This window comes from Oryx dammah, unplaced genomic scaffold (genome assembly GCF_014754425.2).
Source record: "Oryx dammah isolate SB20612 unplaced genomic scaffold, SCBI_Odam_1.1 HiC_scaffold_16, whole genome shotgun sequence".
NCBI classification, from domain to species: domain Eukaryota; kingdom Metazoa; phylum Chordata; class Mammalia; order Artiodactyla; family Bovidae; genus Oryx; species Oryx dammah.
In genome coordinates, this window is record NW_024070200.1 from 44,212,057 (window position 1) to 44,227,660 (window position 15,604).

At 47.7% G+C, this 15,604-nt stretch overlaps 1 protein-coding gene and 1 long non-coding RNA gene across 8 annotated transcripts in view; one reads left to right on the forward strand and one right to left on the reverse strand.

Moving 5' to 3' along the window:
* The window catches only part of TM6SF1 (transmembrane 6 superfamily member 1), a 32,771-nt gene that overhangs the window by 6,767 nt on the left and 10,400 nt on the right, over positions 1 to 15,604 (forward strand). For 4 of the 6 annotated variants that reach the window (XM_040257453.1, XM_040257449.1, XM_040257448.1 and 1 more), the window contains exons 2-7: positions 1,915 to 2,018; positions 4,672 to 4,769; positions 9,573 to 9,676; positions 12,000 to 12,082; positions 12,713 to 12,834; positions 14,675 to 14,779. In XM_040257453.1, the coding sequence (XP_040113387.1) occupies positions 4,749 to 4,769; positions 9,573 to 9,676; positions 12,000 to 12,082; positions 12,713 to 12,834; positions 14,675 to 14,779 (435 nt within the window). In that variant the 5' untranslated portion in view covers positions 1,915 to 2,018; positions 4,672 to 4,748. Of the gene's footprint in view, positions 1 to 1,914; positions 2,019 to 4,671; positions 4,770 to 8,027; positions 8,176 to 9,572; positions 9,677 to 11,999; positions 12,083 to 12,712; positions 12,835 to 14,674; positions 14,780 to 15,604 lie in introns of those variants that run through there. The other 2 variants (XM_040257454.1, XM_040257452.1) reach the window with 2 other exon arrangements.
* On the reverse strand, positions 3,679 to 14,679 carry LOC120875568. 2 transcript variants are annotated; one of them, XR_005723991.1, is made up of 3 exons: positions 13,266 to 14,679; positions 10,852 to 11,113; positions 3,679 to 4,415 (listed from the first exon to the last, which is right to left on the reverse strand). It is a non-coding gene; the product is annotated as an uncharacterized LOC120875568 (long non-coding RNA). The 2 variants fall into 2 exon arrangements; XR_005723990.1 differs by lacking the exon at positions 3,679 to 4,415 and adding an exon at positions 5,239 to 5,356.

The window sequence follows — 15,604 nt, forward strand, 5'->3', positions numbered from 1 at the left end:
CATTCATCCACCACCAGTCATCTGTCATCCATCCATCTATCCATCCAGACATCCATTCTTCCATCCATCATTCATCATCCATCTATCCATCTGTCCATTCATCCACTATCCATCATGTCATCCATCCATCTATCCATCCAAACATCCATTCATCCATCATCCATGCATTTCTCCTTCCTTTCTTTCTCTCCCTTTCCTTCCCTCCCTCACTCATCCATCAGTTCCTGAAAATCTTAAAAGAGGTCCCCAGGCAGACTTTCTGTGCATACTCACCCAGGCATCTTGAAAAAATTAACCTATTCCCATACCCCACACCTGAAGTATTCTAAGTCTGTAGGTCTGCAGTGGCATTTGAAAGCCTGGGTGCTGCTGATTCCCAGAAACCACTCCTCGACTCTTAAGTGGGGCCTGGGGCCAGGTGCACAGGATACAGTTTTCCTGGACCTGGGGCCACTATCCTTGGGGTTCGTCTACCTGCACATAGACGGATCAGTCCCTCTCTGACATTAGGAACAGATTTCTGACTGCTGCCTGCACCCATTCCAACTGTAAAGTGTGGAGTGAACTTCAGCATGAGTTTTTCCCTCAGCTATTAGTAGGTGTTGGTGGGCTGTGAAGGGTACTTTCCAGAAGTCCCAGGGACATACAGCAAAGGTTATCCAGACATCCTCTGTCATGGTGTGGAAGGGTCTTGGCTAAGGGGTGGTTCTAGAGCAGCTCTCGAGGATTACCGAGGAGGCCCTAGTGTAAGCAGGCCCTGGGAATGGGCTGGGCGGTGCTTCGTCTAGAACTGGATGCCCTGAGAGAGAGAATACCTCCTAGGACTGGAGGGGACCTCTGGGTGAGAGAGCTTAGCCCACTGAGATAGGTCTTCCTATGTAGACAGGGGTCTATTTCATCCACAGTGACTGGCCTATAGGGGTGTGTAATGCATTTTTCCTTAATATGTTTTCTTTTAAAGATTTTTTGATGTGGACCATTTTTAAAGACTTTATTGAATTTGTTACAGTATAGCTTCTGTTTTATGTTTTGATTGTTTGGCCTCTAGGCATGTGAAATCTTAGCTCCCCAATCAGGGATTGAACCCACACCCTTTGCATTGGAAAGCAAAGTCCCAACCACTGAACCAGCAGGGAAGTCCCTCAATATGTCTTAATTAACTAAAAAATAGATGATACAATGACATGACTTTCCTAAGGCCCACAGGCAGGGGCAGAGTAGGTACCAGCCTCCCAGTCCCTCGACTGCTCACTGCAGCAAGCCTTGTGCCCTTGCTCTGTCCTGCCGAGGAGCGGCTTTATTTGTTCCCTGTCCCCTTGGGCCATGCCTTTTCCCAGGAGGACGTCCAGGGCTACGCCCAGCCTAGCTCACCTTGGCTTCCTGGGTGTGGGGGCGCTGGCTTCATTCGGGCCTTGGGCCCAGCCCCAGCTCTCCTCTCCCTGGGCTGGCCTGGTCCTCTGGCCCCTTTGACTGTACACACAGCCGGGGGCCCTTCTTCCTTAGAAGGTGATGTAGTTGTTTGACTCCTGCCTGTTGCCTGGAGCTCAGTGTGAGGCTTTCCAGCCAGCCCTGTGGAAGGAGGCAGATTCAGTGCTTAGGCCTGCTGGACATCCAGCACAGGGCTTGGAGGAGCAGGTGGACAATGGCAGACGGACAGTGGTAGAGGGCGCGTCATTCGCCCAGGCGGGCGGGATGAACAGAGAGTGAGGACCTGGTGGCTCTGGTCCTGGTCCCTGAAAGTCACGGGGTGGCCCAGAGGGGCCCAAGCTCTGTGGACAAACTTCATGAATGCCACAGTGCCTGGGCTGCAGGCAGAGGCTGCGCTGGGAGAGAATGCATTCAATAGCCAGGAAATTCCATGCACCCGTGTGTTTATATTGATAAGTGACCACCTCCCTGTTCTGGTCATTGCAGTTCCTGGACGATTGTAGGGGCTGCTGCCGTCGTCCTGCTCCTGGTGGCCCTGCTGGCTCGTGTCCTGGTCAAAAGAAAACCCCCTCGGGACCCACTGTTCTATGGTATGTCTCCATGGGAGGGGGCCCTTTGTGTCCACCTCAGAGCACAACATGTGAGCCTCTGTCTGTTTTTCATTGTGGCTGTGAATACTCTGAGCCAACTGGTAAGGTGATGCGAAGTGCAAGAGTATTTCCATAAGACGCAGCCCTGCTTCCCTCTAAGGGAAGGACTCTTGCTAGGAGTGGACCCCACGCTGTCCCAGCTGGGACCCAGGCAGGACACCCCTCTGTTCCTTGTCTCTGCCCTGAGCCATGCTCTGACCTCTGACCGCGGCTCTTCTACCAGCTCCTTCCTGGCTTTCGGCCTTCAGCCAGCTATGTGCAGCCCCTTCCATTTGGCTTTGAGCTTAGCGGTTCCTGGTGCCTCAGTATGCTCATTTGTACAATGAGGAAAATAATAGTACTTGCCATGGAGGGTTGGTACAAACATTAAATAAGATACTGTTTGTAAAGTACTTGAACCACTGCCTGGCAAATACACATGTATCTTAAATAAATGAAAACACCACTGATTGAGCACCTGTGGTGTGCCTAGTATGACTCTGAGCACATTAGCATTATCATTTTAGTTAATCCTCACAACAAACAGGGCTTTCCTAGTGGCTCATATGGTAAAGAATCTGCCTGCAATGCAGGAGACCTGGGTTTGATCCCTGGATCAGGAAGATCCCCTGGAGAAAGGAATGGCTACCTACTCCAGTATGCTGGCCTGGAGAATTCCATGGACAGAGGAGCCTGGCAGATACAGTCCATGAGATCACAGAGTCAGACACTGAGCAACTAATACTTTTACTTTCTTTCTTTCACAACAATATCCTCCCTGCACACACAAAGAATCTGGCTCAGAGGTGCTGAGAAATAGGGTCAAGGTTATAGCCAGTGAGACAGCACTGATGCCCCAGATTTCTCCGTTTGCATATAAAAAACTCTGAAGCTTAGAGGAATGAAACTTACCTAAGCCCTGACAGCCAGTCAGCCGATGAGCTGGGCCTGTCTGAATCCATGTCCTCTTTCTGCCTCCAGTCCCCCTGCCACTGGTCTGGCCTCTGCCCATGTTTGCAGACTGGCCTTCTGCTGCCGGCTTCCTTCCCCTTCCTCTGTGCTCCGTGGAGCCCTTGCTCAGCTGCACTCGTGTTTCTCCAGGCTCCTCAGGGCTGAGTACCCTCCTCTCCCTCAGCCCTCTGTCCTCATGTCAGTCAGTGCAGCCCCGACTGGAGGGCAGGGACTGTCCTTGTCATCGGTGACCCAGAGCCTGACCCTGCTGTTGGCATCAGCGATTGTCGGTAGAACAGCTGAATGATCAGTTGCTGAAGGCTTCCTCTTCCGGGAGACACGCAATGGCTGATCACCTAATGGCTCATCACTGTCAGTGAGATCTGGACCAAAGGGCTGCACAGAGGCATGGGGAGGCAGGGCACGTGTGGGCCTCCCGCTCTTTCTGGGGAAAGTGTAGACACTGCACTTCTGGTTGCAGACGTGGGGCAAGGCTGGCTTCCCTGCTCTGTGAGTTAACCTTGCCCGCCTTCCTGGGTATTTTCTTGTTTCACAGCTGTTTTTATATTCACCATTAAATTTTTTAAAAATTTTCTTTCTTTTGGGGTGTGCCATGCAGTGTGCGGGATCTTAGTTCCCTGACCAGAGAAGGAACCGATGGCCCCTGCATTGGGAGCACAGAATCTTAATCACTGGACCACCAGGGAAGTCCCACCACCAGATTTTTTTTTTACCATCCATGCCCATCACACAGTTTGATGCGACTTGTTATGATTTGAACAGAAAGCTTTAATGACAAACCGCCACATGCTAAATTTGATCACTCACTGTTTAAAAAGTATTGTTCCTTAGCTGGTAGTTTTCAGCTGGTAGTTGTTGTTGGTAGTTTTCAGCCCACTGAGGAGCTTCTCACAGCCCTAGTGAGATTCTCTAAGATGCTGTGGCTTTCCCTCTTTAATATTCAGTGGTTCCACCTCATATCCAGTTTTCTAAAAATCACTAGCCTTCCTTCCTAAAACAACCGTTACTTTCACATCAGCCACTGTTTGTCTGTAGGACCTCCAGTGTGGGGTAAGGCAAGCACGTTGGATACACTGTGAGTCGGGCCACCTGGTAACCATTGATGTGGATGATCCCTTTGGGTCAATGGTCACCTCTGTGCTCCCTGGGCCACAGGGGAATGGTTTTGTTCCTGCTGCCCAGCTGGAATGCAGATGTGGCCTTGGCAGCAACGTGTAGGAAGTGGAGGAGGGGAGTCGGGAAGCCTGGTAGAATCCCCTGAGACCTTGTCATGCACTTCTCCCAGCGGGTGTCCTCTTGCAGGTTCATGACACTGGCGGGTGGCTCCAGCTGTGTGCACAGGAGGTACATTCTGTGAGTCTGTGTTGATGGCATCTGTAGAGTCTTCTGGAAAACATGACAAGAAATCATTACTGGGGACTTCCCCAGTGGTCCAGTGCCTAACACTCCGAGCTCCCACTTCAGGGGTCCTGGGGTTCAATCCCTGGCTGGGGAACTAGAATCCCACATGCCTCAGCTAAGACCTAGCACAGCCAAATAAATAAAATTAAAAGTAAAAAAGAAATCGTTACTGGTGGGCTCCAAGCTCTAGGCTTTGCCCCCTAAGCTGCGGCTTTCTGAACTGTTGCTTTCTCTGCTCTAGTGTACGCGGTGTTCGGATTTACCAGCGTCGTAAACCTCATCATAGGACTGGAACAAGATGGGATCATCGACGGGTTCATGACGCACTACCTGAGAGAGGTACGGGGGCGCTCAGCCACCACGCGCACCATGCACCACGCGCCACCATGCAAACCGAAGGGTCGGCGACTCCAGCAGTATTGCTCTAGCTGGAAATCCTTTCGTGTCATGTAAGAAGGCATGGCACGTGGTATTTCATTGACTGCCGTGGACACAGGACACTCAGTTATGTGGAAAGTGAAGCGGAAAGTTAGGATTAGATGGTGGGAGGCAGCTCTCCTCAGTGTTGGGTCTTACAATTCTGTCTTCACACCTGACTCACCACCTTCCTCCTCTACTTGTGTTTACAATACGTGGGGTACTTTAAGCCTTCTCAGGTGGTGCTAGTGGTAAAGAACCCAGCTGCCAATGCAGAAGATGAAAAAGACGAGGGCTCACTGCCTGAGTGGGGAAGATCCCCTGGCAGAGTAAACGGCAACCCACTCCAGTATTCTTACCTGGAGAATCCCATGGACAGAGGAGCCTGGTGGGCTGCAGTCGATGAGGTTGCAAAGAGTTGGACACGACTGAAGTGACTTAGCAGCAGCAGCAGCAGAGGTCTTTAAATGAATTCAGTATCTGCGTATCTCGTTATCAATGCGTTACTCCTTAAGAAAGTCCAAGTCAGTCCGTCTTAAATGTGTAAACTGCCAAGCACGGAGTCAGTTAATAAAGCCATTTGATTGTGATGATGAATACGCGCTCTGCTCCTCATCACAGCATTATCAATCTACCTGGCACTTGGCAGAGCTGGTCCTCTTTCCTTATTTGATGGTGTGATGAATCTAGCCTCAGAGAGGTTAAATAACATACTCCAGGTCACATAGGAAATAAGGAGCAGTGTAGTCACCATTCATGTTTCAGGTAATGGGGAGCGTTGAGTGCAAGCCAAGGGAGTTTGGGTTTTGTCCCTCGTGTGAGGGAAGATGTTAAGTAAGGGGACAATGCAGTCAGCTCAGAGAAGGATGGGCTTGAAGGGAAGAGTCAGTGCTGTGAGCTAGGACACCAGCCAGGAGGTGTCCTGCAGGGCCAGTGAGGGCATGAAGGTGACCCACATGGAGGCCAAACATGAATGGTAGAGAGGAGGGATGACCTTCAGAGAATTTGAGCGGCTGGAATGAGTAGGTCTCAGGGATGAGCTGGGGGCAATGGGGAAAGTAAGGGCTAAGATGCCATCGTGACTCTGGGAGCACTTAAGGGGGCCCTCCGTGACGCTTCCCTAGCTTAAAAAAATTTTTTTAATTTAATTTTGGTTGTGCTGGGTCTTCTTTGCTGCACAGGCTCTCTCCAGTTGCAGAGAGCTGGGGCTACTCTCTAGCCGTGGCAGCTCCTGGGCGTCTCTCTAGCCGTGGCAGCGCCTGTGCGTCTCACTGCAGGGTCTTCTCTCGTCGTGGGGCGTGGGCTCTAGGCCTTCAGTTGCAGCAGCTCCCAGACTCTAGAGCAGGCTCAGTAGTTGTGCACGGGCACGTGGGATCTTCCCGGACCAGGGATAGGACCCGAGTCTCCTGCATTGGCAGGTGGCTTATTTTTCTTTTACTACTGAGCCACCAGGGAAGCCCTGCCCTAGTCTTTTTAAAAAATGGCAATGGCAGTGGATGACACACATTTTCCAGATAGACTTGAGGGTGGAGGGACTCCAAGGAGAAGAGACAGTGTGGGCAGAGGCTTCGAGATGAGAAATAGCACGGGGCTCCCCACTGCCAGGCAGGGATGATGCTGACTTCATCTGGGGATGTGAGGAGTTTCAGATGGGTAAGGGACATCCTGGCAGGTGGCCCAGCAGGCAAGGCTTTGCAGGTGTTGAGCTCGGGGAAGAGATAAAGGGACCATCTCAGGAGAGTTGGCACCTGAAGGTCTGAGAAGAGAGAAGGTAGAGAGGAGGGCCGAGGGTGGAACTTTGGAGACTTTGGCCAGATCAGGAGCCTCTGAAGTGGCCTGGGAGGGGGCAGGCACAAACACAGAAGGAGGGCTTCCCAGGTAGTCCAATGGTCGAGAATCTGACTACCAATGCAGGGGATGCAGGTTTGATCCCTGGTCTGGGAAGATTCCACATGTTGTGGGGCAACTAAGCCCGTGCGCCACTACTGAGCCCGTGCTCTAGAACCTGCGGGGTATAACTACTGCGTCCTTGTGCTCACACTACTGAGCCTGCACGCCCTAGAACCTGTGCTCCACAGCAAGAGAAGCCACCACAAAGAGAAGCCTGTGCACCGCAACTCGAGAGTAGCCCCCATTCTCTGCAACTAGAGAAACCCCATCTGCAGCAACAAAGACCCAGTGCAGCCAACAACAACAACAAAAAAGAATACATATATTTTAAAAAGAGGCAGAAATACCCAGGAAGTTCAGGGCCACAGAGCCCACAGCAAGGAGGGTTTAGGAAGGAGGTAGCTGCCAAGAGGGCCTGGAGTTTGAGCTAGTGAGGGTGGTAAAAGGGGGATGAGGAGGGGGGCTGAGGAGCAACTGTGGGAGGGGTGCAGGGGCAGGCTGGGGGACCTGGCTGCCAGAGAAGAGGAGGTAGGGCTTGGTCTTGCAGTTGCCACCAGCTTTGGGAGGTTTCTGAGCCAAAGAATGACATGTCCAGAGCTAGGGCAGGGGTGTGGTGAATCGGAAGGAGAGGAAAGAGGTGGGACGACCATGTAGGAAAGGTCCAGTGAGGGGTGCCAAGGGCTCAAATGAGGCTGTGATGAGAAGGAGTATTGCCTGGGGTTGACATCATAGAGACAGATCAATGGGACCTGCCAGCAGACTGCGTAAGAGAAGGAGGAGTGAACAACGACCCTGTGGTTCTGACCTGGGCGAGCTGAGTGGCATCTCCATGAACATAGGCCAAGTGGGGCTTGGTTGAAGGGAGAAGGTGATGAGTTAAAGGAGGTGAGGTGGGCTTGAAGGGTCTCTGGACTCATCCACTGGAAGATGCTCAGCAAGCCACCAGGTGAGGCCAGCATGGCTCAGAGAACCAGATGTGTAGGCATGCATGGTGAAAACCATGAACTTGGATGGACTTCCCTGGCGGTCATGTGACTAAAACTCCATGCTTTCACTGCCAGGGGCCCAGGTTCCATCCCTGGTAGGGGAACTAAGATCCCACTTGCCATGTGGGATGGCCAAAAAATCCCCTCCAGAACAACATGACCTTGGATGGTATTGTTCAATCAAAGCATGTCAGAAAAGATGTGGGCTGGGCGTGAGTATTAAAGTCTGACTTGTATGTTGTTTCCTCCCTCCCCCCGCCCCACCCCCTGCCCTGTGATGATCACATGATTTGTGTGAGGCAAGACGACAGGCAGTCCTTGCCCCAGGGAAGCTCAGAAAACCGCCTGCTTGGTTGGCTGATTGACGGGCTGGTTGATCTGCACTCTTCCTTCTTGGGGCAAGGTCTTAAGGCATCTTAGGAAGACATCTGAAACAAGGCAGGAGAGCACAGATGTGGGAGAAGGGAAGACAGGGAGTGGGGAGGAGCCAGAATGACACTACACCCAGGCAGGTTCGACAGTGACTTTCGAGTAGTGGCCTGCAAACGTAAAGCACCTGGACAAGGAAGTGTATTAATGGCTCATCGTATAATCTGTGTTTATAAAACTAAAAATTTCTTGGAAGTATTATTTTTTCTTCTTTTTGTTGTTTAGTTGCCCAGTCATATCCAACTCTTTTGTGACTCCCATGGACTATAGCCCACCAGGTTCCTCTGTCCATGAAATTCTCTAGGCAAGACTACTAAAGTGGATTTCCATTCCCTTCTCAGGGAATCTTCCTGACCCAGGGATCTAACCTGTATCTCCTGCATTGGAAGGTGGATTCTTTACCAATGAGGCACCTGGGAAGCCCACAGCTCTTCTTGTAGTACAGTTTCTGCTAGGAATTAGCCATGTGACTTTAGGCAGGTCAACTATCCTCTTGGAACCTCTGTTTGCTCATCTGTAAAATGGGGTCACTTGTATCTATCCCATGGTGCTGCTCGGAAGGTTGAATGAGGGACAGGGTGTGAAGCCCGTCCATGCCTGCATAGGGGATAGCGGCGGGGGAAAGCCCTGCCTTCCTTACACGCAGCCCAGCATGCCGCTGGGTCATCATGAATTTTGAAGGTCAGCCAAGTGACTCTGGTCAGCAGGGTCTCCCCTGGCCACCCTGCCTGGCCAGAGATAAACACCTTTAGTCACAGACTGGACTTGGCCTCAGTGAGTTCGCCACAAAGGCAGGATTGCTTGTGATACCATTTGTTTTGCATCACTGTACACACCTGTGTGGGCTTCCCAGATGGCAACAGAGAATCCATCTGTCAGTGCAGATGTGGGTTCAATCGCTGGGTCGGGAACATCTCCTAGAGAGGGGGATGGCTACCCACTCCAATATCCTTGCCTGGAGAACCCCATGGACAAAGGAGCCTGGTAGGCTACAGTCCATGGGGTCACAAAGAGTCAGACTCGACTTAGTGACTGAACAACAACCCACCTGTGTAGACCTAGCATGAGACAGGCACAGACTCATTCCACCTGCTGCGGCAGACCCTAGTTTCCGCGGCTCCAGGGTACTTGTATATTTTCATTGTTGTTGTTCAGTCACTAAGTCCTGTCTGACTCTTTGTCTGGACTACAGCCTGCCAGGCTTCCTTATCCTGTATATTTATATACATATATATGTATATAAAACATGTATATTTTCATGTTGCTACCAATTTTGTAATTGTCTCGAATTCCGAATAGTTTCAGTTCAGCAGACGAGCATGTTAGTTCTGCTGTTTTATTTTACATGCAATACTGGTCTGGTATTTTGCTTTGAAATGTTTGAGTTTTATTTACAGTGGACCTCTTATGCTTTCCTCAGGGTGAACCGTATCTGAACACGGCCTATGGACATATGATCTGCTACTGGGACGGCTCTGCTCATTATCTGATGTATCTGGTGATGGTGGCAGCCATAGCCTGGGAGTAAGTCGGCTAACCTGGTGGGTGTGCCTGGGTCACCTTAGCAACTGATAGGCGAGTGTGTAAGGAACAGGGATGTACAGAGGCAGATAGATACATAGAGAGGGGCACACGGACATGAGTACAGGCTCTGTGGAACCAAGTGAGACATGGCTATTTTTCTTTGCATCACTTACTCCCTTTTGAACATATGCCTTTGGACTGCCCCTCTGGCTTCCCTGGTCACTCAAATGGTAAAGGATTTACCTGCAATGCAGGAGACCCAGGTTCGATCCCTGGGTCAGGAATATCCCCTGGAGGGAATGGCTTCCCACTCCAGTATTCTTGCCTGGGAAATTCCATGGACAGAGGAGCCTGGTAGGCTACAGTCCGTGGGGTTGCAAGGAGTCAGATATGACTGAGTGACTAACACACATTTTTTGCCATGATGGACAGTTCTGGCAGACCCCTTAATGTTTTCATTTCCAGGAATAAAAGCCCATTGTAATTCAAAACTTCAGACTCCTTTCAGTTCAGAGCTCTCTCTTTCCCTCCAGCTCAGGTTTAGCCCTGAGACTGAGTGGTCTGCACTGAGGCTGGGGTACATGCTCAGTCCTTTTATTACTTCTCAGCTCACTCCTCTGGGAGCATGTGTGTGTACGTGGAATTAAGGAAGAGGAGCACAGTCTTACATGACCAGTGCTCTTTTCTGGGTATCGGGAGCCAGGTGGTATGCTGGCTCTGCCTTGTGGGGCGGATGTGTGGGGTCTTTGGAGACCCTTGCCATAGAAACCAGGCTTCCCAGGTGGCACTAGTGGTAAAGAACCCACCTGCCAATGCAGGAGACATAAGAGACATGGGTTCGATCCCTGGGTTGGGAAGATCCCCTAGAGGAGGGCATGGCAACCCACTCTAGTATTCTGGCCTGGGAAATCTCATGGACAGAGAAGCCTGGCGGAGTACAGTCGATAGGGTTGCAAAGAGTCGGACATGACTGAAGTGACTTAACACAGACACATGCACCATAGGTGCCTCTGCACTACCCTGATCCCTGACATGAGCAATGCTCTTGTGGACTGAAATTGTGCGACTCTTCTGCCCATGGGGTATACCCACAGCTTCTTTCTGCTGGAACCCCTATAACCCAGAAGGTATACCCTTGAGGTGGAGTCCTTTAAAGCTGTCTCAAGTCCACCTACCTTCCCAGGCCTGCCTTTGGCTCCAGGTTAGTCTCCCATTCTTGCTTCTCACAAGGTTGAAATTCAGCTTGACCGACTGTCCTATGCCTCTCTCCAGCCCCCAGCTGTCCACTCCCGAGATAGTCCCAGCTAATTTCTGGACTTTTCTAGGCTCTCGCCCATCTCTTCATGAATGTTCCCAAGCTCCAGGGAACACAGCAGGTGTTTCCGAGAATGCTCAGGCTCTGCCTCCTGCCAGGAGTGGGCCAGCATTTCTGTGGTCCTGTTGGGGAAGAAGATTCTGATTTGCCCCCTGCTGACAGTCCCAGTCATCGTGAATGGGCCTCCTGGGATCTGAAACATTGGGCTTGGCGGGTAGGGCAGGGCAGAAAGCACACAGTATTCTTCACTTCTCTTTCCCAATAGAGAATCCCTTTTTAAATTTCTCTGAGTCCCTTATGGAGGTGGGCTGTCACTTGTTATTCGGTCACCAAGTCGTGTCTGACTCTGTGACGCCACAGACTGCAGCACACCAGGCTTCCTTGGGCCTTCACCATCTCCCGGAGTTTGCTTAGACTCATGTCTATTGAGTCTGTGATGCGATCTAACCATCTTGGGTTGTCACTTATCAGTTGCAGAAACTTTTTGCCAACATCACCTGTTAAGATTAGAGGTATGTGTCTAGCAGCTCCTTCCGAACATGGGTTATGCATCACTTATTGTATTTATCTTTGGGACTTTGAAATTCTGTGATACCTGGGAAAGTCCATTTATTAGCATCCTACTACTCATACTTAAAATGATTTTTAAAATGGATCAAATTTTCTTCTTTGAACCTTCTTTTCCCTTTCATGCTGTGAGTTTCACAAATAATTAGTGAAATGCAGGCCTCCTTTGAAAGTGATGACCATAGTGTGGTTGAATAGAAGACTGGTGTAGTAATCATAATTTCCTATGCAAAAGGACATAAAGAGGATTCTAAAGCTCATCACATAAGGAAATGCAATTTGTTCAATCACCAGGGTTCCTTGTACTGGGTTTATTACTCTTGATTCAGTACTTTTTCGATTCACGTACTTTACTAGTTACAACAGAGATCAATTGTGGAGCATCTTATACTAATAGTATTCTAAAATAAGTGTGCTAAGTCAGGATTTTTTTCATTACAGGGAAAGTTATAGAACCATTGGCCTATATTGGGTTGGATCTATTATTATGAGCATTGTTGTTTTTGTGCCAGGAAACATTGTAGGTAAGAAACTTTATCTTAAAATTCACTTTTCTTTTCTGAAACAATGGGAATAATTTTTAAATAGGGAAGCTATTTTGGTTGTGATAGAACCAAGAAATTCCAAGTTTACCAAAGAGCTGTTTTGCAGTTACTTCTTTTCCCTTCCAACTTTCCTTTTAAGAAATGCTGTTGAGCAATTTTCAAAAGTGTACACTGAACAACTAGACTAATATCAGTGATTCATGACTTCTAGAAAGATCTAGTGGGGTAAATATTGGGTTTGTCACTACATTCAGTATGAAAATATTTCTTACATCTCTTTGTATTATATTTAACTTGACACACAGTGGGCACATAATAAATATACTTGAAAATTAAGATTCTTGAAAGCTGATATATAAAAGTTATTTATGTGTGCCAGAAATCAGGATATTATATTGTCTACTTTTAAAGTACTGTAAATAAGGCATACCTGTTAACAAATACCTAATAGTTTTAAATTAACCTATGCTTCTGGTCTCATTTAAAATACTGTCTGGTCCATATCAGGGTTTCAGATGACTTGAGATGGGAAGGGATCCTACATGTTGCATGTATGTGGATATACTTTTGGTAAACTTTTAACTTTTTCTTTTTCTTTCTTTTAAATAGGGAAGTATGGAACACGTATTTGCCCTGCCTTTTTCTTAAGCATACCATATACTTGTCTTCCTGTCTGGGCTGGTTTCAGAATCTATAACCAGCCATCAGAAAATTATAATTATCCCTCAAAGGTGATTTTATTAATTTAAATGTAAACCTGTTCTCAAACTCAGAGGTCACTTGTATCCACCAGCTATTGGACTAGACCAGGCCTCCAGGGACTGTAGCCTTTGGGGCAGTCGGTTAGCATGACTATGTTGATTCTGCAGCAGTGGTTCACACCTTATTATGGCGGCCAGAATGGTCTGATTCTGTGAGATTAGATCTGCTTTGATTGGCTGGGCCATGCTTTTTGGAACTTCCGGTGCCACAGGTTACACTGGCTCTTCCCATTAGATTTCGCATTATTGCCCAGCGTGTGAAGTTTATCTGGGGGCTGCTAATGGCCTGGAGTTTGAGTACCTGGGCACCTCTTTCAGAGCTATCTATACACTACTGCCCCAGAGGGAGGCTGGAGAGAGACTGCTGTTCCAGGTAGCACACAGTCAGAGGGTCTGATTACCAGGAGATCCAGGCACATGGAGACTGGCTGCAGGACATCTTCTGAGATACCTCCCTTCCAGTCACAGCCAAGGTGGTCAAGGTGAAACAATACTGGCCCGGCAGGTACTCTGTTAAGGTCTTCAGTTCTAAGCTAGTGACATCTTTCTAAGTTCCTCTTCCTTTCATAGGTATTAGATCCTTAAGCAAAATTGATACATGAAAATATGAGTTACTAGAGATAATCAGAACATGATTCTTCATTTTATAAAAAGACTTACAATAGAATTCATTAAAATACATTTTAATTTACAAACACTTCATTTGTGAATGTTTGGACACATGCTATGTAAACTCAGCTTGGGACGTTGATAACTGATGCCCCCTTATACCCTTTTGAGGAATGAGGTGGTTGTTAGAAAAACAGACAGTAATCATATCCTTAAAGGCTTCCCCAGTGGTTCAGTGGCAAAGAATCTGCCTACAATGCAGGAGATGTAGGTTTGATTCTTGGGTCAGGAAAATTCCCTGGAGGAGGAAATGGCAACCCACTCCAGTATTCTTGCCTGGAGAATCCTGTGGACAGAGGAGCCTGGTGGGCTACAGTCCACGGGGTCACAAAGAGTCAGACACAACTTAGTGACTAAACAACAGCAAACCATAGCCTTCCTCTTTGCTTCACTGACGCTGATGGCTTCAGGCTAGCATATCTGTACTGTTCATGTTGTAAGACACACAGACTGTTAATTTTTTTAAAAAATGTTAAAACACAGTGATGGCCAGGGAGAAATAGGCAGTTATACATTGCTGATACGAATACAAATTCAGAGTCACTCTGCAAAGCCACTTGGCAATGTTATCAACATTAACAAACTTTTTAACCTTAGTAATTCTACTTTGAGGGCTGTATCCTAAGAAAATCATCAGAGATTCTGTCAAAGATTTATGTACAAAGTTGCTTGTCATTGCATTAAGTATAAACAGTGAAAATGCCTAAATATCCAACAATGGAACTTTTAACAATGTGGTTAAGTACTTATAGGTAGTGAAAGGCAAAAAAACAAAATTATATATACTTACATATGTAGTATTATATATAACTATGTATTTGTGACTGGAAAATACAACAAGTGTTATAGTAGTATGATGGGTTACTGGTTTATTTTAAAGATGAGTATATTTTACACTTAAGATCATAAAAATGCTATTAAAAAAAATATGGCCTCATAGAAGCAGAAGGGCCCTTCAAGATCACTAGGCCCAATCTCCTCATTTCACCGATGAGCAACTGAGACTTGGGGAGAGGAATTATTTTCCTAAATTACCTTGTTAGTGGTTTTGAATCTTGGAAATTCTCTTATCACGGTATCTTTGTTTCAGTAGATCTCAGATTATTCTTTGGCACCTCATCAGTTACCAACTCTATTTTAGGTCATTCAAGAGGTCCAAGCAAAAGACCTGCTGAGAAGACCTTTTGATTTAATGTTGGTTTTATGTCTCCTTCTGGCAACTGGATTTTGCGTGTTTAGAGGCTTGGTAAGCATAAGGGACCACAATAACATAAAAAAAAACTTTAAAATCAGATTTTCCATGGCACTAACAAAACATACTTCCTGTTAGAGCCTGGTGGAGAAGAGAATGACAACCTAGTCCAGTATTCTTGCCTGGGAAATCCCATGGACAGAGGAGCCTGGAGGGCTACAGTCAGTCCATGGGGTTGCAAAACTGTCAGCCGCGACTGACCAACTAAACAACAAATTAGAGCCTAGAGGCCTGGACCTGCTTCCTGCTACCCTCCTACCCTCACCCCAAACCTCTCCTCCCAAAGGGTGGTCCCTTCTGGGCTGTTTCATGCCATCTTCTTGAGGTCCTCAGATCAAGCTCTCCACCAATTAATCTTTATTTTAAGGCTCCTAAAAAATTAGCCATTCCTCTCATTCTTTTCATTTGTTTGATGTTTCTGTTTGAAATCTCTTTGTTAAGGGTGGTGACTTAAGACTCTAATCAAGCTGGCACAGAGCATCCATGTGTTCTCAGGAGCAGGGAGATGGGATTGAGGACAGGCTATCAGAGGAAGCTGTCAGACTCCTGGCTGTTTCCTAGCTGTGTGGTCTTGGAAACATCACTTAACCTCTCTGATCCTCAGTTTCTTCCTCTATAAAATAAGAGTACCTACCTTAGAGTATTGTTTGAAGATTAAATGATGACACATCAGACACTTGCATAGGGCCTTATACCTAAAAAGTATTCAGTAAGTGACTGCTCTATTTTTATTAATCAAGGGTCCTTCAGAGTATCCCAGTTTCATGGTTTATCCTCAGTAGCAATAAATTTGAGCAGCCAGAATTATATGGTTAATTA